The sequence below is a fragment of the Carcharodon carcharias genome, chromosome 14 (assembly GCF_017639515.1).
Source record: "Carcharodon carcharias isolate sCarCar2 chromosome 14, sCarCar2.pri, whole genome shotgun sequence".
Lineage (NCBI taxonomy): Eukaryota > Metazoa > Chordata > Chondrichthyes > Lamniformes > Lamnidae > Carcharodon > Carcharodon carcharias.
This window is the reverse complement of record NC_054480.1, coordinates 144,610,495-144,633,509: the sequence shown is the minus strand read 5'-3', so window position 1 is coordinate 144,633,509 and position 23,015 is coordinate 144,610,495. Positions and strand designations below refer to the sequence as shown.

The 23,015-nt window shown below is 46.9% G+C and overlaps 1 protein-coding gene across 1 annotated transcript in view; it reads left to right on the top strand.

The window, feature by feature from the left end:
* Positions 1-10,610: 10,610 nt before the first annotated feature.
* Positions 10,611-23,015, top strand: part of LOC121286746 (inactive tyrosine-protein kinase PEAK1-like) — a 28,878-nt gene continuing 16,473 nt past the window's right edge. The window contains exon 1 of the mRNA XM_041203775.1: positions 10,611-10,766. Coding sequence (XP_041059709.1) covers positions 10,625-10,766 — 142 coding nt within the window. The 5' untranslated portion in view covers positions 10,611-10,624. The remainder of the gene's footprint in view (positions 10,767-23,015) is intronic.

The window sequence follows — 23,015 nt, the reverse complement described above, 5'->3', positions numbered from 1 at the left end:
AACATCTCTACTTTGCAATTCTATCCCCGTAGAAATAAAGCCTAGTGCTTGCTTTGCTTTTTTTAAAATAGCCTTGCTAATCTGTGGGGTAACTTTTAGTGATTTAGTGTAGGATCACTTAGGCAAACTGGTTGTGAAACCAGTTTGCAATCGTCCGCTCTGCCCATGGATGGTGGGCCACATTTCCTGTCAGAACCTTATTGTGATCCATCTGCATTTCACTATAAGCCCAGCTCGCTGGAATCGAGCCCCCACACGGGATCATCGAAGCCTGTCGGCATGGTTACACGCTGATACGTTTCAGAACAGCATTCATAAAGCGTGCACCCAACAAGCTGCACTTCACTCGGGATTTCAAGGTTTGCTTGCCCACCTTGCTTTGGGCAGCGCTCGCAGTCATCAGCACCAGGCTTCACAGGCAGAACCACATCACTTTTAGGGGGGCAGAAGGGCAGGTCTCTACTTACCAGGCCAACTGTAAGTTGGGGGTGGCTTTTCAATGGCTACAGGGCTAGGGTTTGCTTGGGGAAAGGGGGAGAAATGGCCTCAGGCAAGGGAAGAGGCTGCAGGACGAGGGTTGTACTGGAGAAGCGGGGGGAGTCCCAGGGTGTGTGGTGTGGGGGGCTCAAGTTGATCTGTGCCAGTGGCATCAAGATGGTGAGGATTGAGATAGCAGTCTCCAGAGGAGATGAGGCCATTGGAGATGTGAGGGTGTGTGTGAGAGAGTGAGTGGTGATGTCCCTTGAGCTGGCAGTGAGTGAGATGCCAGTGAATGTGTGATCGCCTTGTGAGTGTGAGAGTTTAGAGTGATGAGATGGTTTCCATATCCTGGTGGCATGGATGAGATCATTCATCCTCTATCTATGTTGGATGGCCAACCTCTTCTGTGCAGCATTGGCACTGACCACCACTGCCATCGCCTACCAAGCCGGAGTGGTGAGATTGCTGGACCTTCTGCGGCTAAAGTGGGGGTAGAAGACATCACAACGATCCTCTACGATGTCCAAAGGCATTCCAGGGATGCATCACTGAATTGGGGGCTGCAGTCTTCTTGCTTTTGGGGGCCATGTCTTCTGTGTAGCAGTCCTGGGCTGGGAGAATTGAGTGGTGTGCGTGCAGCTGCTCTTTAAATATGGCACTCGGCATGAAGAAGCGGTGAGGTGAGGGGGTGCTGGGCAAGTGAGAGCCCGCCCACCATCGAAACGGCATGTTTCCCGGGAACGCACGATTAATGGGACAATACGGTGTGAAAAGCCGCCACTGCGGCCGGTAGATAAAACGTCCTTTTTTCCGCCCACTACTGCACTTTGTGCAAATCTGGGGCGATTCCACCACTAGTCTCCCTTTTTGTAACAGAGGTCTCTAAATTCCCCTGCTTGACATGGGATTCTCAGGTCAGATGTTGCAGCCGTCTGTGCTTTCAGGTCAGGTTTCACTGAGCAAACCTTAATAGTTAAAATGATTCAATTGCACAGACAACAGCAAATTTTCGGAGCATTGCAGGAGTTAACTCTGTGCGTCATGCCTCGGAGCTTGTGATCCACTTATCTGGTTCTCACAGTTACACTTCCATTCAGCACTGACTCTATCAACCTCTTGTATTTCACTCCACAGTCATACGAGATCTAAGCTGCTTCTGATCAAAAGCGGAACTCATATACAGTGAGGAAGTGCTGCAAGTGTTGAGAGATCTGAAGCAACAGAAAAAAAACATGAAGTACTATACCAGGCAGGTTCAGTTTCTAAAAGAAAAAGCATAGTGTTTCGAAGGAGACCCTTCATCCAAAAGGACAAAGTCTCCTGCCAGAAGCATTAACTTCTTTCAGATGCTGACTTGCCTCCAGCGTTTCTGTTTGAACTCACGTCCAGTTTGTGTCTTAGAAGGCTGCTGCAGAGGAAATGTGAAAACCCAAAACGTAAAAGTTCTAACTGCTTCAGAAATAAATTCTTTAGCAACTTCAAAATTCGAATGGGTTTAGCAGTCTGGGAACATGATGCTTTTGCATGTGCTGCTTGGCAGCTGGTGCTCTTTGCAGAGTGTGGTCAGTGTTTCTCTGTGTTGCAGAAATGGAAGCCACCTGGCATTTTCAGATAACAATTTAATAACCTCATACAGGAAGCTTAAGTCAGCTCTGGTTTGTGATGCTTTCCTATCACCTATGTGCTTGCTGATCAGATAACTGCAGAGCAAACCTCAACAAAATCCAGCAACTACTCTGCTACTAACTCCCTAATAAAGAACTGAGAGCTGAGAGTGCTCTGCACATGGTACTTTTTGAGTACCATCTAAACATGCAATTAGAATATTTATATGACACCACATCACTGACTATATTATTCAATTACGCTGATAGAGTAGCAATTTTATTTGAATCCCAGCAGGAGCAGTGGGCAATTTGCTAAGACTTCAACATCCAAATGTATCTGTATATTCATATTTAAAAGATGGAACTTGCATTTAGAACCTGTTTTCATGCCCTCAGCACGTCCCATCACAGCCGACACATTGCTTTTGAAGCGCTTTCGCTATTGTTGCGTAGGCAAAGATGGCAGCCAACTTTCACCCAGAGCAATCTTATCTGCAGCCGTGAGATGAGTTAATGGGTTAATCTTAGTTTTGACGGTTTTGTTAGAGGGATGGCTGTTGGCCAGGACATGAGAAAACTCTGTGGTCCCCTTCATAAGGGGCAGAATGTTCCGTTTGATTTGGGGGGGGGAGGTGGGCCCCACACATCCGCACGTAAAATGATGCATGGTGAAGTCGGGCAAGGGTCCTGATGTCACCGCCCGCCATCGCGATGTTTCACTGGGCGGGGGCGCGATGAAGTCCGACACACCCCCGCCATTAATTAACGTGCCACTTAAGGCCCTTTAGTCTTCAATCGACGCCAATTTTCGGTGCCCGTGCGATTTTCGGGTCAGCGTGTGGGCGCAACAGGCAGGCGGGTGGGAGACGTTTGTATAAACCTCATCCACGGGAGGGATAAGAGTGTTCATTGGGGTCGTGAACTTGCTCTGTGAAGTATTTATTGTTGAAAGTATTTGAAACTTGCCTGTGTGATCTGCAGTACTTCAGAACGCATCCCAGCTGCTTCTTCTGGACTCTTAACCTTCAGGTCAGCACACTGCAGTGAGGAATCTTTTCCGGGCCTGCATGTTTCAAAAATCCTTCCCTTAGCCTGGATATAGAAGCTGATCTGTCCACTGGAGGCAGCTCCTCTGAGGAGGAAGGGAGGGCTAGAATAAGGAGGAGGACAGGAGTGCACATTCAGCCTCCAGGGGAGCCACCTTTGGGTGTCCAGGCGCAGGCACAAAGGGAGCTGCGCCAAGTAGTCCAAGGTGGAAGGGGCTGCAGAAGATGCCACTATCCTGCTGCCAGAGTTTACAGGCGGCGAAGCAGCTACCTCAGTATGACTGAGGTGCAGTGTCGAAGGAGGCTCCGTCTCTCAAGGGAGACAGTCAACTATATCTGTCAGATGATTGGCCCTGAGATCTCCGCTAACTGTGTGGGTGGACACCCCATGCCAGTGGCTCTAAAGGTCACAGTTGCCCTCAACTTCTATACCTCTGGTTCCTTCCAGGGGTCGGTGGGTGATCTTTGCGGTGTCTCCCAATCAGCTGTCCACACTTGTGTCAAGCAGGTTACAGACGCTCTGTTCAGACGTGGATTGACCTTCATCCACTTCCATTTGAACCAGGCAAGCCAGATACAGTGAGCCAGAGACTTCGTGGCCATTGCTGGCTTCCCCCGCGCCCAGGGTGCTATAGACTGTACACATGTGGCCATCAAGGCGCCAGCAGGTGAGCCCGGTGCCTTTGTCAACAGGAAGGGCTTCCACTCCATGAACGTGCAGATAGTGTGTGACCACAGGATGCTGATTCTACAAGTCTGTGCAAGGTACCCAGGCAGCTCCCACGACACCTACATCCTCAGACACTCCCAGGTGCCAGGGCTCTTCAGTGCTCCAGCCCGGCTGGATGGATGGCTGCTGGGTGACAAGGGCTATCCCCTCAGAAGGTGGCTCATGACACCTCTCCACCATCCAAGAACAGAAGCTGAGCAGCGGTACAATAGGAGCCAGGGCTCCACAAGGGCGGTGGTGGAGAGAACCATCGGTCTGCTCAAGATGTGATTCCGATGTCTGGACTGTTCAGGGGGCACACTCCAGTACCCCCCAGATTGTATCCTGGTGATAGTGGTTGCATGTTGCACTCTCCACAATCTTGCACTGGAAAGGGGGGACACAGTGGACGATGAAGATGTAGACACAGTGTCTGCGGCTGCACACGATGAGTCCAGCAGTGAGTCCGAGGATGAGCACTCACAGGGAAATGCTGAGGGGCTAGACGCTGACCTGGGCATACTCCAGGGAGGCAGGGACACCCGGGAGGCTTTAATCCAATGAACCTTCAGCTAGCACAGCACAGATGGACCTCCAGGCCAAACCTGGGCTGTAGGCTCCATACTCGACATCTCAGTGCAAAATCTGCCAGGTCAGCAGCACTGACTAAGGGCCTTGTAAATAAAGCTGAGTGTACAACAAATCACTCATTACACTTTTGTCAACCATACACATGCAGAGGAAACGAGGCACCCTCAGCCACCTTCACTCATTTGCATTTAATATGTGAAGCAAAAGAACTTAGCACAAAAGAGAAAACAATAGTGTTAACAATGAAAAAGAAATCATAAAGACCTCATCTCGGGCCAACACAAAAGCCCCAGTGATAAACCCGTGGTGTGCCTAAGGTGTTTTATGTTTACATTTCCGGGTGCTATGGCCTGGCGCTGCCCCCTCGCTGGGAGTGGTATCTGAGCCAGCCTGCTGACTCTGCTGTCCTGTTGGCCTCGATGACCTTGGCAGTCGTCCTCTGGCCTGTGGAGCCAGTGCCAGCCCTGCCTGGGAGGGAGCTGCCAGTTCCGCAGCTGGCATCCCCCCAGTCATCACAGCCTCACCAGATGATACGGTCACTGGGAGAGGGGCAGAGGAGCTGCAGCCCTCATCTGGAGCGCCCTGAGAGGAGCCCACAGAGACGACAGGCAGCTGCTGTGCCAACATGAGGTCACATTGGACCTCCCTGCTCACCATGGTGGATGGGCACTGAGCTGGGGAGCTTGGTGCCCAGACCATCTCTCACACTGGCACTGACCAGCTGAGGTCAATGCTGATGTGAGGGCTTGCTGGTCCAAGCGCAACCGCTGGAAGCCCTGATGGGTCTCCTGGAGGAGCCTCTCCACGAGAGTCACCACTCTCTCCATGGAAGACACTTGGCACTTGGACATGTGGCTCGTTGCTTTGGTGAGCGTCCATGTAGACTCTTCCACCACGGACACTAAGCCAAGCATAGCCTCATGTATCTCCCCCAGATGCTCCCACACACCCAGCCTCATTTCCTGTAGCTGCTGTGTCGCGGACGACTCCAGAGGGATATCATCAGGTACCGACTGAGCATGTGCCTGGTCCCCTGCAGTCCACCGACTGTTGGCTCCATGGGCACTCTCTGTCCCTGCCAGCTCCTCCAGCGACTGTGAAGTTCCCTCACCGCTGTGCCCCAGGACACTAGCTGATGTTCTAATTCCCACCAAGGTGTTAGTATCTGCGCTGGTGCTTGCCTGGCAGAGATGGTGTGAGGCTGGTGAGATTTCAGGGCCCTCAGGTGTGAGAGGGGGCATCTGCTGCTCCTCCTCCCAGCCCTGCTCCAATGATGCTGACAGGAAGAACAAGGACATTGGATCAGTTAACGTGGAGACAATGTCAATGTGCATCCCTGTCCCCCGGATCGTTATGCGCTCATCCTTCCATAAACAATGGTCAAGCCATGTTGTAAACTTCAATCACTGAACATTCAGCACTGCCATGGCTGCTGGGAGAACAATGGTGACCTCACTGCTGGGCACACATACCTGCCCATGGCACCCCAGCCTCACCCACACCAGTGGACCTGGGCACATGGCTCCTTTCCAGATCCAGGGCCTCCTGCTCGAAGCAGCTGAGAATCGCTAACTGTGCCGGCCCTCCACCAGTCCTCACCCGCTCAGCGGCATTATGTACATTCTTCTCCTGAGAAGGAGAGAAGAGCATTGATTAGTGCAACTTGTACCTGGACTCTCTTCACGCACGGCCCACCCCAACCAGAGGGGGACATTGCAGGTCTCCAGTGTCTCCTCACCCCGCTGCTGCCAAACACTCACACAAAGATGCTCGGCCAGTCCCCAATCCCCCACCCCCTTGGCCAAATGCAGCCTACGTCACATTAGGCACCACATGGTCTAATCTGCCATAACCAGGAGGCACAAGCACATGGAGCGCAGAGGACAGCAGATTGATCGGTGCCAACGCCACCTTGAAGCTCCCCTCCCAGCATCTCATCACCCTGACTGTGACATGTCCTGGAGTTCCAGCTCTGTGCCCAGATGCAGCTCCTCCAGGTTGTCCCCAAAACATAATGTGGGTCTCAGTGTACCACATGCTGCGGGGGCAGAACCCATCTCTTCACCACCCTCTCAGGGTGACCTCAGCATGGGTAATATCTGCTGGCCCACCCAGCGAAAGACACATGCCGTCAATCATTTAATGCTGTCACTACACTCAGAGTTGGTGGGGGGTGTGGCCGTAGAGGGTAAGGCTACCTGCTGGGTCAAATGCCAAATGCCAACATGGTGCTCACCCTTCCTGAGTGCAACAAATCGTTGAAGCGCTTGTGACGCTGGATCCAGGTGCGCCACATCACGTCACAGGAGCTCACCACCTCCACCACCTCCTCCCAGGCATGTTGGGGGCGGGCCTCTTCCTCCCATCCTGGGGGACCAACACCTCCCACCGTGCTGCCACCTCCTCGAGGAGGGCAGCAAGGCAGTCATCAGAAAAACGAGGGGACGCACTGGCCCCCAACTGGCCTACCCTCCAGCCTGGCCTGCTCACCCGAAGCCCTCAGCTGCGGCCTGGAACTGGCCATTGTGAGCAGCCTACAGGAGGCTGCCAGGCCTTCAGTTAAACAGACTGCCGGGTCGCCATTGGACCCGGGTGTCAGTGCACGCCCACCACAGCCCGCACACTCCCGCTCTCCACGGGGGTTGGGAGGTACGCTAGATTCGCCTTAATTGGTCCTCCCGCGTAAAGTAGCAGCACGGACTCGATCATGGGGAGCGATCGGGTCTGTTGCCGCCTGCGCCCGCTCCCACAGTAAATGAAACACTCACAATTATTTCATGGGCAGGGTTTTCAGCTTGGCCTGCTCGTCGAGGCGTAAGATTACATGGGGTGATGTCGGGCGTGTGTCCTGACGTTACTGCGCATCGTTTCGATTTTCAGTTCAGCGAGCATGCTGTCAAGTCGGCTGCGCACCCGCCAAACTGTCAAAGGCCTATTCAGGCCATTTAAAAACTAATTAAACTAAGAAACCGGCTGCCCGTCCAACCTTAAGGTTGTCAGGGAGACAGGCGAGGAGTCCAGGCGGCCTTCACATTTTTCATGAAGCCTCATCCACGGGCGGGAAGAGGTTTCATGAAGTGTTCACAAGTTGAATAAAAATTTTTATAAAAATTCATTGACATGTCCCAGCTCATGTGACACTGTCACCAGAGGGGACATGTCTTAAAATATTTTCTTTCCTTTATTTAAAATTTTAAAACTTAAGTGAATCTCCCTGAGGAACAGGGGTGCCTCAGGGGGATTTCTGCACTGTTTTGGGCGCAGGCCCCGACTCAGTGAATCCCCTGCGCCTGCACAGGGAGCGCTCAGCGCTTCCAGGCGAGCATCACGCTGGGGGCGCTTTAATTGGCCCACCCACATATAATGGCGGCGTGGACCCAATCAGAGGCGCCGATCAGGTCTGTGCACGTCCCCACCCCCCCCACTCTTGCACAAACCCCCTGCCACCGCCACCCCCCCCCCCCCCCCCACCACCACCAACGGGGGGAGAACTCTCCCCCATGTGTGTGGCTATCTATTTTACTAAGTTAGGCTGGAGAGCAGCCAAGCATGACTTAATGTTTGGACTAAAGTGCAAGTTTAGAACCTTTGTTTGTCTTGGCTATTTTCTTCCTCACAGTATTATCCCCCCTCCCCATTGACAGAACCATTGCCCAGTATGGTAGGGAAAATCTCAGTCAAAGCTTATCATCGGGGTAGCTTGTCAACTTTCAGTTCGACAGCTCACTCTCCGCTTCCTTCAAAGTGCAATTGCTGACCCAATTAAGAATTCTTGGGAACTTAAATAGAGGAGCAGTGATGCTCTTTTTGCAAAATTCCAGTATTTTGAACTAGAGGAGCATGAGGGGCTGAGCTGTTTGAGATACAGTAGAGCGGGGGAGGGGGATTCGGAATTTGTTTAAAATCATTGAATTATTGAGTTTTGTTCAAACTTATAATCAAAAATTGGTTTGAGCCAAGGCATATGGGTGGGTTTGACATGTGGGTGGGTTTGACATGTGGGTGGGTTTGACATATGGGTGAGTTTGACATGTGGGTGGGTTTGACATGTGGGTGGGTTTGACATGTGGGTGGGTTTGACATATGGGTGGGTTTGACATGTGGGTGGGTTTGACATATGGGTGAGTTTGACATGTGGGTGGGTTTGACATGTGGGTGGGTTTGACATATGGGTGAGTTTGACATGTGGGTGGGTTTGACAAATGGGAGGGTTTGACAAATGGGTGGGTTTGACATATGGGTGGGTTTGACATGTGGGTGGGTTTGACATATGGTTGGGTTTGACATATGGGTGGGTTTGACATGTGGGTGGGTTTGACAAATGGGTGGGTTTGACATGTGGGTGGGTTTGACATATGGGTGGGTTTGACATGTGGGTGGGTTTGACATATGGGTGGGTTTGACATGTGGGTGGGTTTGACATATGGGTGGGTTTGACAAATGGGTGGGTTTGACATGTGGGTGGGTTTGACATATGGGTGGGTTTGACATGTGGGTGGGTTTGACATGTGGGTGGGTTTGACATATGGGTGGGTTTGACATGTGGGTGGGTTTGACATGTGGGTGGGTTTGACATGTGGGTGGGTTTGACATATGGGCTATAATCAACTATTTTTTTACATTGCAAATCCTGCCTGACCTAAACTCTGTTCTTTGCTGATCCAATGTTAGGAAGCATTTCCCCTGATCACAGTGTGGTTGGGTGATCTTCTCATGAACAGCTCCATGCTAGAAGCAACAACAGGGACAAGCTGAAATAGTTTCATCCAATAGGATGCAGTGCACATGGGCCAGAATTTATGCTAAGAGTTGCTAGGGATGAAAATTTTGGTAGGTTCCAACTTATAGTGGGTGGGCAGCGACCAAAAGCCTGATATGGCAGCATTTTGCTATAGGGAATGTCACACCTCTCCCAATTCTGGAGCCAGGAAGGATGGCAAAGTGAGCAGGACAATCGCGAATCACCAACCATTCAATCCACAGCATCTCTGGGGGGTGGCATCAGAATTCAAAGGGCAGCTCCTAATGGGCATGCTTATATCTTGTACCTTATCGAATGCATAATGCTGTATTTCAAGCAATAGAAAAACAAATTCCCACCAAAAAGTAATTAAAAATTCCAGAAATACAGTAAAATGTCTACGAAAACATGGTACAGCAACCATTAGAAAAAAAATTAAAGGCTGTTTCTGTTTAAAAGCTCCATATACCGTTCCAGATGGATATTGAAAGTAAAAAAGAGCAACTGGTAGAAAATGGGCTCTGGGCCTGTTTCCAATTTTTTAATCCCCCATCCTGGGTGTGAAAATGCCCTCAGTGCACAGCACCAAAGACTTTGCTCCAATACATTACCCAATACAATGAAAAGTTTTGAATATTAAAAGATTAGTGCTAATTGGGCGAAGTCACCACAGGGACGTGTGGCATTACAAAGCAAAGTTGAGACCTTTCGTTGTTTTATTATCAGAGAAAATTTGTTTCCTTCCTGACACGACTGTACCTGATCTGTAAGTGTTTCACATTGTAACTGATAGAAAAGTGCATATAAATTCCATTCATTGCCAGATTGTGGTTAGAGAACGTAAGTGCCAGAAAGTATATTCTTCTTAAGTTGTACTTCTTAACCACTTTAGTAATATGCAAATACAGCCTGTTCAGGTTCGAAAGGGATAGTCTGCCTAAAGTGTGGATCCTGAAATGCCAGAAAGTGAAATACTCTTCCCAAAGTGAACAGTGTGAACAATTGTAAATGTAGAAACCCCTTTAGTATCCTAAGCAGTCTCTAATGTCATCAGGTTGAAACTGAAGCTCAGTTACTTGTGTGGTATTGTGGTTTAACAGACAAAAATTGCATATCCGCTGCACAAGAGTATTAGATTGTGTTACTTATTTATGTGTCTATTTATATGTTTAGGGATGAAAAGCCAAATCTGATTATAAGAAGAAATTCATCAATTACTCATTTTGTGCGGCTAGTTGGTTTTTGCACTATAGCAGAAACCGGAACACTTCCCTGCTTACTGGTGGCCACTAATGTCATTTAACAATTCATCGGTACATGTTTGTTGTATCTTACAAGGTAGCTTGCATCAGAACTTCCTGATTTAAGAAAGCCTGGTCAGTTTTAACGAGAGAGAGAGAAAAAAAACTACTGCCTTATTTTGTCACACAGGCAAAGGTTTGCAGCCAGGATGAGTGGAAGCGCCTCTGATGTGGACTCAAGCAGTACCTGCTCACAACATCAGACTTCAACCTCGGGAGACTCAGCAATATTCAACTCAGGAGAATCCAACAGTAGCATAGACTCAGACACCAGGAGCTATGTCAATCTGGGTAAGCTTTGAATTAAAAATACAAGTTTTGTGCAGCGTGATCTATATTTTTAGCATCAGTACAGAGCTGGATAATAAGGTGGATCACGGAAGAAAGATAAGGCTGAAGAAAAGCTGAAATATGATTTTCAATTTAATAAACTTCTGTCCTCTAATTGCTCCCTACTTTATCTACAGTGTTTTTCAATATTACAGTATCATTTGGCTTAAGAGTGTAGGTTATCAGCTAAAACATAGAAATAAACAATATTTATCCATTAATTTTTCAACACCTGAACCCAGTTACATAAATTGTCAAGTAGTCTGTAACTAATCAGAAATAATTAATTAATAGAAAATAACTAATTGACTGTTCATCTAGTAAGACAGTTGTCTCTGTTGTACGCTGTGCCACATGAAATTGAGAACCAAATGCAGAGATTTTTTTTATGATTCGTTCATGGGGTGTGGGTTTCGCTGGCTGAGCCAGCATTTATCGCCCATCCCTCGTTGCCCTTGAGAAGGTGGTGGTGAGCTACCTTCTTGAACCGCTGCAGTCCATTTGGTGGAGGTACACCCACAGAGCTGTTAGGAAGGGAGTTGCAGGATCTTACTCTATAGAGGACCCCTGGTACTATACAAAGTAAACTAGTGCAGAAGCAGTCTGGGCTGAATTTTACACTCCCCCGCTGATAGGTTTGATGGTGGGCGGTTGGGCAGGACATGTAAAATACAGCGGGTGGCTACTCTCGGTCTACCCACTTGACCCTGCCCCCCACTACAATTATAGCAGCGGCGAGGATAGCATCGCCAATGGCCTCGATTGCCTCACTGAAGGGCAGGCTGCCCAGTGGAATCCTCGCCATTACTATAATTGTAGTGGGGGCAAGGGCAAGCGGTTAGGTGGAGGCTAGCGACCTGCTGTATTTCACGTGCTCCCCCTACCCACCGCCTTCAAACCCGTCGATGTGGGAGCGTAAAATCCAGCCCAGGCTGTTTCTGCACTAGTTTACTTTGTGTACTACCCGGGGTCCTCTAAAGGGCCTCCAACCACCAACAGGAGGGGCCCAATCCAAGCCGCCAGCCCAACAGGTTACCCTGCACGGGCTCTAGGCAGCCGGGTGGCCCCTCCTTAACTGGGCCCCGAGATCATTGGAGGGTCGCCCCCAAGACGTAACAACCCTCCCCCTCACCCATTGCCCTCCTGCCGTTACTTCTCAAACCCCTGACCCACCTTCTTTTGCCACCCCCCCCCCCCCTCACTGACCCCCAAAACACCTACAAAGTTTCGATGCATTGCAGCTCGCCTCCTCATCACCTGAATACAGTACCAGCAGTGGCCACCGCTCTGCCAATGGGGCTACCAATATATCAAGAGCTTCCAGCCTGTGACCAGCCAGCAGCTCTCTAAGGCAGGATTTCTTGTCCCTGAGGAGCTGAAATCCCACATTTTAGGCCTTTAAATTACTGCAGGGTGGCCATTCTCCCCCTGAGCGGTTTCTCTACTGACTTTTTGACCAGGGAGGCAGGGACCATGGTGTCCCATAAAGATCAGCCCATGGGTTTTTTCAGGTTGATGATAATCAAGCAATGGTTGTTTTCCCTCAGGCACTTCCTCATTCACCTGCAGCCTAACATTTACTGTTCCAACAAATGAATTGTTTTGTATTCCTAATGAGCTATTTGATGATTATAACTCCATTTTAACCTGGGCGTCCTGGGTGGAAGTCAAATCAACTTTATCATTAATAGCCTGCCACTTTGGCTAAGGGCTTTACTGTGCAGGTTCTATGTCAATAAATGAGGAACCTTTTGGGGTTGAGAAAACCCTGTTACTATGGATAAGTGGCTGTGAGCAAAAGCTGGAGAAATGCAATTCTTTTGTGATAGCACCAGACAATTCGTTTTTTAAAATCTTCACCTCAAGACGAAAATGGTGAAGGACCCATCCAGCAAGCACATTTTCATTATGTGAAGATAATGAAAATCAGAATTGGGCCACATGGCAATGGGTGAGGGGGAGGGTTGTTACGTCTTGGGGGGGGCACCCTCCAATGATCTCGGGGCCCAGTTAAGGAGGGGCCACCCGGCTGCCTAAAGCCTGTGCAGGGTAACCTGTTGGGCTGGGGGCTTGGCTTGGGCCTCTCCTGTTGGTGGTTGGAGACCCTTTAGAGGACCCCTGTTGTATTGGTTGGTCTACTTGTGCACTCAGCATTTTCAGGTGTACATCAGCCAAACCAGGAATCGCTGAAGGCTGCCACGTAAAAAAAATAAGTTTCAACTTCTTGACTTACATTAATGTGGCATTAAGAGGAGAAGAGGTGCTGCTCCTGATTCCTCATTAAAGCCCTGGCCTCCTTCCTGTGAGCGCTCACCTTCCCCCTGTATCCCCCCAACCCACCCTACCCCACCCTCCTAATTGCTTCCCTCCCTTCCAGAGTCACCGTACATGGCAGATTCGTAACCCTTCCAGGAGATACCCTGGGGCCATGACTGACATTTGCAGTTCCTTATGCTTATGAGGTTGGCAGACCAATCTGCTGTGCTCCTGCTACGAGGTCCATTCGGGGTGTACCGCACTTGCTACACTGGGATCATGCCCCGAGTAGGACACAAGCTAATTTTTAGGTCTTCTAATTCAATCACTCATATTATTCTCTGTTCCTATAGTTCTGCTGACAAGTTCATCCTATTATTTTATTTCTTAATAGCAGCCACCAATCACACGAAAATGTGTTTGCTTTATCCTGCTGGTAGACAGAAGAATAAGAAAACAAAATGGTGTCAGTTTTATTAAAATGATATCATGCAAAAAGGACACAATGATGTGCTTCCATTTAATATATGTCATTTTTATCATGAATATACTGTCCTTTTGGGAGTTTTACTTCTTATCATAACTTTGGGTGCAGCTAAAAGACAGCCACTGAGATATGCATAGAGACTATTTTTTATGCATATGTTTCTCCACGTCTGAGTCAGAAGGTTGTGGGTTCAATTTTCGTCCACAGACACCCTAGGCTCACACTCCAGCATAATACCCAGGGAGCACTGCATTGCTGTGAGCGCTCACCTTCCCCCTGTATCCCCCCAACCCTCTCAGTAAAAGGCACCCCATGGCATTATTTGATGAAGGACAGGTGAAAACAACCCTATGTTGTGGCCAATATTTGCCCCCCAGCCAATATCACAAAACAAGATTATCTGGATATTTATCTCATTTCTGAGTAGAGTGTTGCATATAAATTAACTGCTGTGTCTTGTACATTACAACAGCGCTGTTCAAAAGTACTTAATTCAGAGAATCACATAGAAACTTGCAGCACAGAGGAGGTCACTGTGTAGTGTCTGTGCTGTTACTTTGAAAGGATAAGTGTGCGTAGCCCCAGATCCCCATTTTTGCCATAAGCCCAAAAGTTACTTATCTATAAATACCTGTCCAAATTCCTTTTAAAATTATTTGTGGAATCAACTTCCACCACCTTTTCAGGTCTCAGTGTTTCAGATCCCAACAGCTCTCTGATTGAAAAAAAATGGATTAATTGAATGTAAAGTGCTTTGAGGCTTCATGACGTTGTGAAAGGAGCTACAGGTACTTAAATGCAGGTTGTTTCCTTTTTCCATTGTCACTAATTTAGATTTATTTTTATACAGAGATGCCTGAAATCAGAGTTAGCCTTGACTCAGTGGCAGCATTCTGGTTTTCCTACTGTCAATAGACAGTGCCAGGTAGCTCAGTTGGCTGAACATAGACCTGACCTGTTCAAATCCTGAGTTCACACAACCGATAAGGTGAAATGTGCATTTTAATAAATGGGAGGAGAGCAGGAAGCTATATAGACCACCTGCAGCATGCTCAACACACTGTCACAGGTACCATATATCAATGTTCCTGGCTGCTGGCAACAGAACTGGGGATCAGTGCTGTGCCAACATCCAACATTTCATCCACTCAATACTTGCTAAACCCATACTTTTGTGTAGTTTTGGGGAAGGAATCATTTCTCTTTCCTCCAAGCTTCTCAAAAAGATGCAATCTGGTTAAGGCACTTACTTCCCTGGAAGGGAGAGCAGAAGGAATAGGAGCAGGAGTAGACTGCATGGCTGGTCCAGCCTGTTCTGCCACTCAGTACAACCATGCCTGATCTGGGGTTTCAACTCCACTCTCCGGCCTGCTCACTGCATGCAACATAAACACATTCAGCAAGGCTAAAGCAAATGGCACACTTGGGAGGAGAGAGTCATGTACTGACATTTGAAAGCCATCAAAAAATGTCTGAGATAAAGTGAAAAAAAAAATCATCTGTGGACACAAGAAAGATGCTAATACAATTACACCATGTATCAGATGGCAACAAGTACAGGAATCTATTGCTTAAATTGTAAGCAGTTGCTTCACTTTTCCTGCTTTGTGCAATACTGTGGACAGAAGCAACCAGTCAAAATGGAGTAAACATTAAAGAAGGCAGTAAAAACAACAAAAAGCTAAAAGGGCTGAAAAATAAAGACAAATAGAGTGAAAAATATATATAAAAATTGTTAGATCAAATGCAGCTTGAAAAACCATAGAAGAATAAAAAGCAATTTGTAAGGGAGAGATCTGCCTTGGTGCTAGTAAAGTTAAAGCTTCTTCAAAGAGGTAGGTTGTAAATAGAAGGGAGAGGTGTAGGGACAAAGGGGCTTAGAGAGGGAATTCCAGAGTTTGGGGTCTAGATATCTACAGACACCAGGGTGGAGCAAAGTAAATTATGGGACCCACAAGAGGCCAGAATTGAAATGCATTAAGATAACTAGAGATGGGCTTTGTCAGTATCACCCACGTCACAAAAGCAAATATAAAACTGACACCAGGAGCTAAACGTTTTTAAAGAGGAAATGCGCACAGATGTAAAATGGTCAACAGCACAGCTATGAAGAAGCAGCTACTTTTACATACCTACACAATTAACTTTTTCTTTAAGCACACAGATGTTCACAAGTGACTGTCACCAGTTATGTTGACTTCATTTTGGGATATGGAGGTCCTTCCCTCCCTAACAGCACTGTGGGTGTACCTACACCACATGGACTGCAACGGTTCAAGAAGGTGGCACACCCCCACCTTCTCAAGGGCAATTAGGGATGGGCAATAAATGCTGACCTAGCCAGCAATGCCCACATCCCATGAAAGAATATTTTAAAAACTGGAAATATCATGGTTGGTGACATAGTACCATCCTCTCTCTCTCAAACTAATATTGCATCAAAAGCCTTTAAATGGCTGCTTGGTTATGACAAGTCTAAGTGGAGCAGTGAATTAGCTGTTTTCAATTTGTTTTGGAATTAAAATGTAAATAATGGAAATAAAAGTTTGTATGGCACAAATATTTTTGCAAAATGAATTTGGGAAAGTCCCTTACAGATGTGGACACACGGCAACAAACTGTGGCAATCTCATTCAGGAAGGTCACTCGTGGGGATTGTAAATGTCCCTCTAATATAGTTTTAACTCTTTTTCTGAGTGTTGGCTAGGGCATGGTGTAGTGGCAAAGTGGGCAGTGCTTCACTCTGTAGCTGGCTTTGCTACATTGACCTGACGCTGCTTGATACTAACACTGGCTCCCTGAATGACAGTGTCTTAGTCCTTAACATCCATCACCTTGATGAGCCCAAACATTCACCAGAAAGAGGATTGGATACAGGCTTGCTACTTTGAGTCTATAAAAGGCAAAAACATCAAGAGCTTACTAAGTCCAATGCCGGTAGAGAAATCTCTCACTCAATTTTACTCATTGTTTTACTGAAATAGTTTAATTATGATAAAACCTATTATTGCAATTGAATGTTAATATTCACATTAAAATTCTTTGTATTTTACTTGGGCAGTTTTAACTAAAAATATATTTTTAATTATTTTGAATGTTTAAGTCAAATTAAGGCCGTTTATTTAATCAGATAATATTGTGTCTTGTAGCATTGCCGCTTTAGAGATATGATCTGTTTCAAAGAATTTATAAGTTACTACCACTCACGAGTATATTTTGAAATACGACTGTAAAAAGAAATTTGAAATGTACATTTTATCAGTAATATGAAGGCTAAGTGAGGACAAAAAGGTCCTTATTAAAGATGTAAGCCAGAAATGTAATTTGTGGGTGCTTGGCTTTGATCAGATAGGTGTCTGACACCAGCAGAAAGCCATCACTGTGTTTAAAAAGCTAGAAGCCAAACTCCTGAAAAATACACAAAATGGAGCTTTTGAATGCCCAGTGTGGGTTGAACATCTTTCCCATCACAATATAGCCCATTTACCCCAGCTCAAGGAGCTTAAGGATAGATAAAGCCATGATTTAGGAACTCCCAAGTTTGTGCAATGATATGGCTTGATTTGATCAGACAGGGTGATTGACGAAGTCAGTCCTCAGTCTTGTTCTTCAAATAAACCAATGTGGATTATAGGATTATCGAATTTCCAGTAGGTAGAGGGGCAGAACAGTGACACAAACCAAAGCAGGAAGGCATCACAATTTGGATGGAACCCAGGTTTCTCTTCTTGCACTTTAAGCTAGACTTTGTGATTTTGAAATTGGAGGGTGTTTCATAGGTCCACCTCTGTTAAGACAAGGTTTAGGACCATTACTGGGGTATTGATTCTTAACGAAGTGACAATGGGTGGCTGGGTTAAAGCACTTATAAATATTTTTTGGTGCCCCCTTGCAGAGCAGCGTGATGCCAACTTCTTGATGGGGCAGCATCTTCTTTGCAGATGCACGCACCTACCCAAAATTTTTAAATGACCTGATCTGCATGGTTTAAGACATGATCAGTCACAGGACATAACGGCAGAGAAAAGTCCTGCTCCACTCCACTTCCATTCCCTTAAAAATGTCTGCTCACACTTTAGCTCATATTTTTAAATGGGAATCTTTTGTCCTCACATAACCTTCCTAAATGACATGACTGATAGAACCATATCACTGCATTGTGCAGACTCACAGATACACATTACTGACAACCAGCCATACATGATCCATCAAATTATTGCTAGGGAATGAGATCACTTTATTGGTGGAAAAGCTAGAAGCAGGAAGAAAGGTCTTAAACTAGACTGCTATGAGCTGGTTTAATTCAGATGATTTTTGAACAAATTCTATAAATTTGACTCAAGTGCATAACTTAAATACGTATATATATATATACATCTGCACATTAGTAATAGGAAAATGTTTAGTTTCTCAGTCAAGGCCTAAAGAAGGGCAGTTTTCAGAATATATGTTATTAGCGGGTAACCAGATGCACATCCACGTAAACCATGGGTATATTGCCCACTGAGTCCAATGGAAAAGCAGATAAGGCTGGGAATGAAATGGGCAGTCGATTTGTTTTGTCCGCTTTGCAGAAGCACCAAAGAACAATTTCACCCCTCTGCCGACAGAAAATAATAGGTTAACGGTCAAGAAAGTAATTATTTTACAACCCTATTGCCAAAGTGCACTTTAACATCATGGTTTGTGGTTTGTGCCCTTTTTATGTAAGAACACAAGAATTTTTGAGGAACACAGAAAGGCCATGAGTCCCAGAAAACCAATTTCTTTTTGATATTTCTTAACCCAAACTTCCTGCCTCCTCACCATATTGGTAAATCCCTCCCTTCCCCAGAAATATGTCTAATCACTCCTTAAACTTACTTACAATGTCTGCTTCCATGAGCTTACTTAGTGGCGTATTCCATGGGCTAGGATTTTCCCAGCTCTGGGATGGTGAGCTGGAAGTAGGAGCAGCTTGGAAAATAGCAGGGAGCTACATCAGGATGGCTCCCTGGCTCAGTCCCTTCACAGGGAAGTTTCCCAGTTGTGGTACCAGATGGGGAGCCTGAACAGAGGTGGGCAGCCAATTTAAAAAAATTAAAGGTCACATTAAGGGAGATTTTGCTAGGCCATCAATCGGCAACAGGCCACCCTCTGCCACTTGGGGAGGCTGCCATCTTCATGGGGACAGCCTCCCTGTGGTCATCCAAAGGGCCAATGGAGCTGGAGGCTCCAAGCCCCCAAAGGGAGGGCTGTAGGCAGAGAAGACCACCCCTGTGGCCCCAATGGCCACCCAGAGGGGCCTGCCTGCCCGGGCCCTCTGATTTTTAATTTTTAACTTACCTGTTCGAGGGCCCTTCCATATTGAGGCACCCTCTCGATCGCCAACCTGCCTCAGCAGTGCCCACATTTCCTGCTGGGGTTGCCAAGGCTTCAGAGCTGCCATCCTTCTGATTGGACCTGCAACATAGAAACATAGAAACCAGGAGCAGGAGTAGGCCATTCGGCCCTTCGAGCCTGCTCCGCTATTCATTATGATCATGGCTGACCATCCAACTCAATAGCCTGCTCCCGCTTTCTCTCCATATCCATTGATCCATTTCGCCCCAAGAGCTATATCTAACTCCTTCTTGAAAACATACAATGTTTTGGCCTCAACTACTTTTTCTGATAGTGAATTCCACAGGCTCACCACTCGCTGGGTGAAGAAATTTCACCTCATCTCAGTCCTAAATGATCTACCCCATATCCTTAGACTGTGACCCCTGGTTCTGGACTCCCCCCACCATCGGGAACATCCTTCCTGCATCTACTCTGTCTAGGCCTGTTAAAATGTTATAGGTTTCTATGAGGTCCCCCCTCATTGTTCTGAACTCCAGTGAATATAATCCTAACCAACTCAATCTCTCCTCATATGTCAGTCCTGCCATCCCAGGAATCAGTCTAGTGAACTTTTGCTGCACTCCCTCTATAGCAAGAACATCCTTCCTCAGAGATGGAGACCGAAACTACACACAGTATGGTCTCACCAAGGCCCTGTATAATTGGAGCAAGACATCCCTGCTCCTGTACTCAAATCCTCTCGCACTTGAAGGCCAACATACCATTTGCCTTCTTTACCACCTGCTGCACCTGCATGTTTACCTTCAGTGACTGGTGTACAAGGATACCCAGGTCTCGTTGCCCTTTCTTAATTTATAGCCATTCAGGTAATAATACCTTAATACCAGCCTCTGTCCTTAATTGGATGGCAAGCCTGGAGACAGCCAATTAGGAGGCCACCTCTGGCAAAAGAGCCAATCCTTATGCAGGCAAGTGCAGGCTCGGGACCCCCATTTGGTCCTGATCATCCAACTCAATAGCCTGCTCCCGCTTTCTCCCCATATCCTTTGATCCCTGAGTGTCCTGTAGCCCAAGATAAAGTTCAGCTCTACAACTCTATTACCCTGTAAAAACAATCTGCTTTAACTGCACTTCTAAACCACTAGTGTTAACTGTGTTCCTCTCACCATAGTGTACCTTTCTCCACATTGATCCACATTGAATTGTATTTGCTATGAGGTGGTTGGCTTTATGACCAGATCCTCTGACGGTCGCTGAATGGTTCTGCATTATTCGCTCTCCCTTTTCTTTTGTTATCATCTGTAAACGTGGAAATTTTGACTATAATTTCATCCAATTCACTACTACCATGTGTTAAAAATATCAAGTGCATCATAAATAGTCCCTGGAGTATATAAACTGAAACATTACTTTCTGTGTGTCCATAGATCTCTGAAGGTGGAGGGGCATGGTAGTGGGGCGGTGAAAAAGGCCTATGGGACACTTGCCTTTATCAATCGAGGCATAGATTACAAAAGTAGGGAGGTCATGTTGGAGTTGTATAGAACCTTGGTGAGGCCACAGCTGGAGTACTGGGTGCAGTTCTGGTCACCACATTATAGGAAGGATGTGATTGCACTGGAGGGGGTGCAGAGGAGATTCACCAGGATGTTGCCTGGGATGAAACATTTAAGTTATGAAGAGAAGTTGGATAGATTTAGGTTGTTTTCGCTGGAGCAGAGAAGACTGAGGGGCGACCTGATCGAGGTGTACAAGATTATGAGGGGCATGGACAGGGTGGATAGGGAGCAGCTGTTCCCCTTAGTTGAAGGGTCAGTCACAAGGGGACACAAGTTCAAGGTGAGGGGTAGGAGGTTTAGGGGGGACGTGAGGAAAAACTTTTTTACCCAGAGGGTGGTGACGGTCTGGAATGCCATGCCTGGGAGGGTGGTGGTGGTGGAGGCAGGTTGCCTCACATCCTTTAAAAAGCACCTGGATGAGCACTTGGCACGTCATAACATTCAAGGCTATGGGCCAAGTGCTGGTAAATGGGATTAGGTAAGTAGGTCAGGTGTTTCTCATGTGCAGAGTCGATGGGCTGAAGGGCCTCTTCTGCACTGTGTGATTCTGTGATTCTGTGACTGCCAGTTAGGTCACTCGCAGCCCAGTGGCACATGTGGGGCGTCCACTCTTCCCACTTGTAATTGAAAACTGCAATTGGGGTTCTACAACCGGTGTAGGGACTCTGTTTGGCATCTTTAAACAGCCCCCTCTTTGTTTGAGAGTAGGTTACTAACTCCTATACTGGCTACTGGCCTGTCTGTAAATTGCACCATGTGGGCCCTGATCATTATTGTAGTAACCGAGATTCTCCCTCTCCCACTTCACCGCCCCCAACCTCCCTCCCCAACACCGCTCCATGCCCCACCCCTGCTGCCGACCTAAATTTTCGATTGCGATCTGCCTGTCTTTGAGGCAAGAGACCAGACGGCTGGCAGCTGAAAGTTTTCAATTTTTTGAGGGTGTTACACAACAACAGTTTCAAGACATATAACTAGACTTCTGCCAGAGTGCAAACTCACACCACAAACCATAACCCCACAACTGCTTTCTGGAAACAGAACGTGCAAATGGATTTTTTTAAAGGTTATTTTTACAGCAATGTGGATATTTTACTGAATGAGGACAAAATAGACTCAGATTGAGCTGCAGAAGAAACTGTGTTGCTGTATCTGTTTTAGTTGCATACTTGAACTCAAAATGTGATTTGATCCTAAACAAACTTCAAACAAATGCACAATAATATTAATGCATTAAAGCATGCAGCTATATTAAACACTAGTGCAGTACATGCAGCTTATTACCTCAGTGACATGCAATAAAGTTAAAACTTGCACTTTTCAAAGTATATGAAGGCTTGGGCTGACATTTGGCCCAAGTAACATTTGTGACACACAAGTGTCAGGCAATGACCATCTTCAGCAAGACAGAATCTAACCGTCACCCCATAGCATTCAATGGCATTACCATCGCTGAATCGCCCAGTATCAACATCCTGGGGGTTACCATTGACCAGAAACTGAACTGGACTAGCCATATAAATACTGTGGCTACAAGTGTAGGTCAGAGACAAGGAATCCTGTGATGAGTAACTCACCTCCTGACTCCCCAAAGCCTGTCCACCATTACAAGGCACAAGGCAGGAGTGTGATGGAATACTCCCCACTTGCCTGGATGAGTGCAGCTCCCACAACACTCAAGAAACTTGACACCATCCATGACAAAGCAGCCTGCTTGATTGGCACCCCATCCACAAACATTCACTCCCTCCACCACCGACGCAGTGTAGCAGCATTGTGTACCATCTACAAGATGCACTGCAGGAAATCACCAAGGCTCCTTAGGCAAAACCTTCCAAACGCATGACCACTACCACCTAGAAGGACCAAGGGCAGCAGATAGATGGGAACACCACTAGCTGGAAGTTCCCCTCCAAGTCACTCGCCATCCTGACTTGGAAATATATCCTTTCCTTTACTGTAACTGGGTCAAAATCCTGGAACTCCCTTCCTAACAGCACTGTGGGTGTACCTACACCACATGGACTGTAGCAGTTCAAGAAGGCAGCTCACCACCACCATCTCAAGAACAATTGGGATGGGCAATAAATGCTGGACCAGCCAGCGAAGCCCACAGCCCGTGAATGAATAAAGAAAAGAAATATGGCCAATGGCACGCCCTTGCAGAACTAAATAAAAGCACGCTAACCTTATCATATCACTTGGTTAATAAGTGTTATGCTTGACCATTTTTGCTGTAGAAACTTCATTCCTGCACTACCACTGCTTATCTGGTTTAAACTGAACAATATTGAATAATCGGCAAGCAATTAAATTGTGCAGCAATCACTTGGAAAAACACAAGCACAGATGTCAAACAGGGAAGGAGTGCTATAGTTTTCAGATTAACAACAATAGGTTTTTGATCAAGAATACTAGCTGCATGAGATGGCTGATCTTATCTAGAAAATGTTGCTTCTGACTGGCAAAGAAAACTGTCATATCTGATGAAATCTGAAAGAATGTTCATCACTGGCCATAAATGGTTGCCAGTGAAAAAGAGTCATTTCATGATCCAAGAGTAGATACAGTCATTGAGCATCA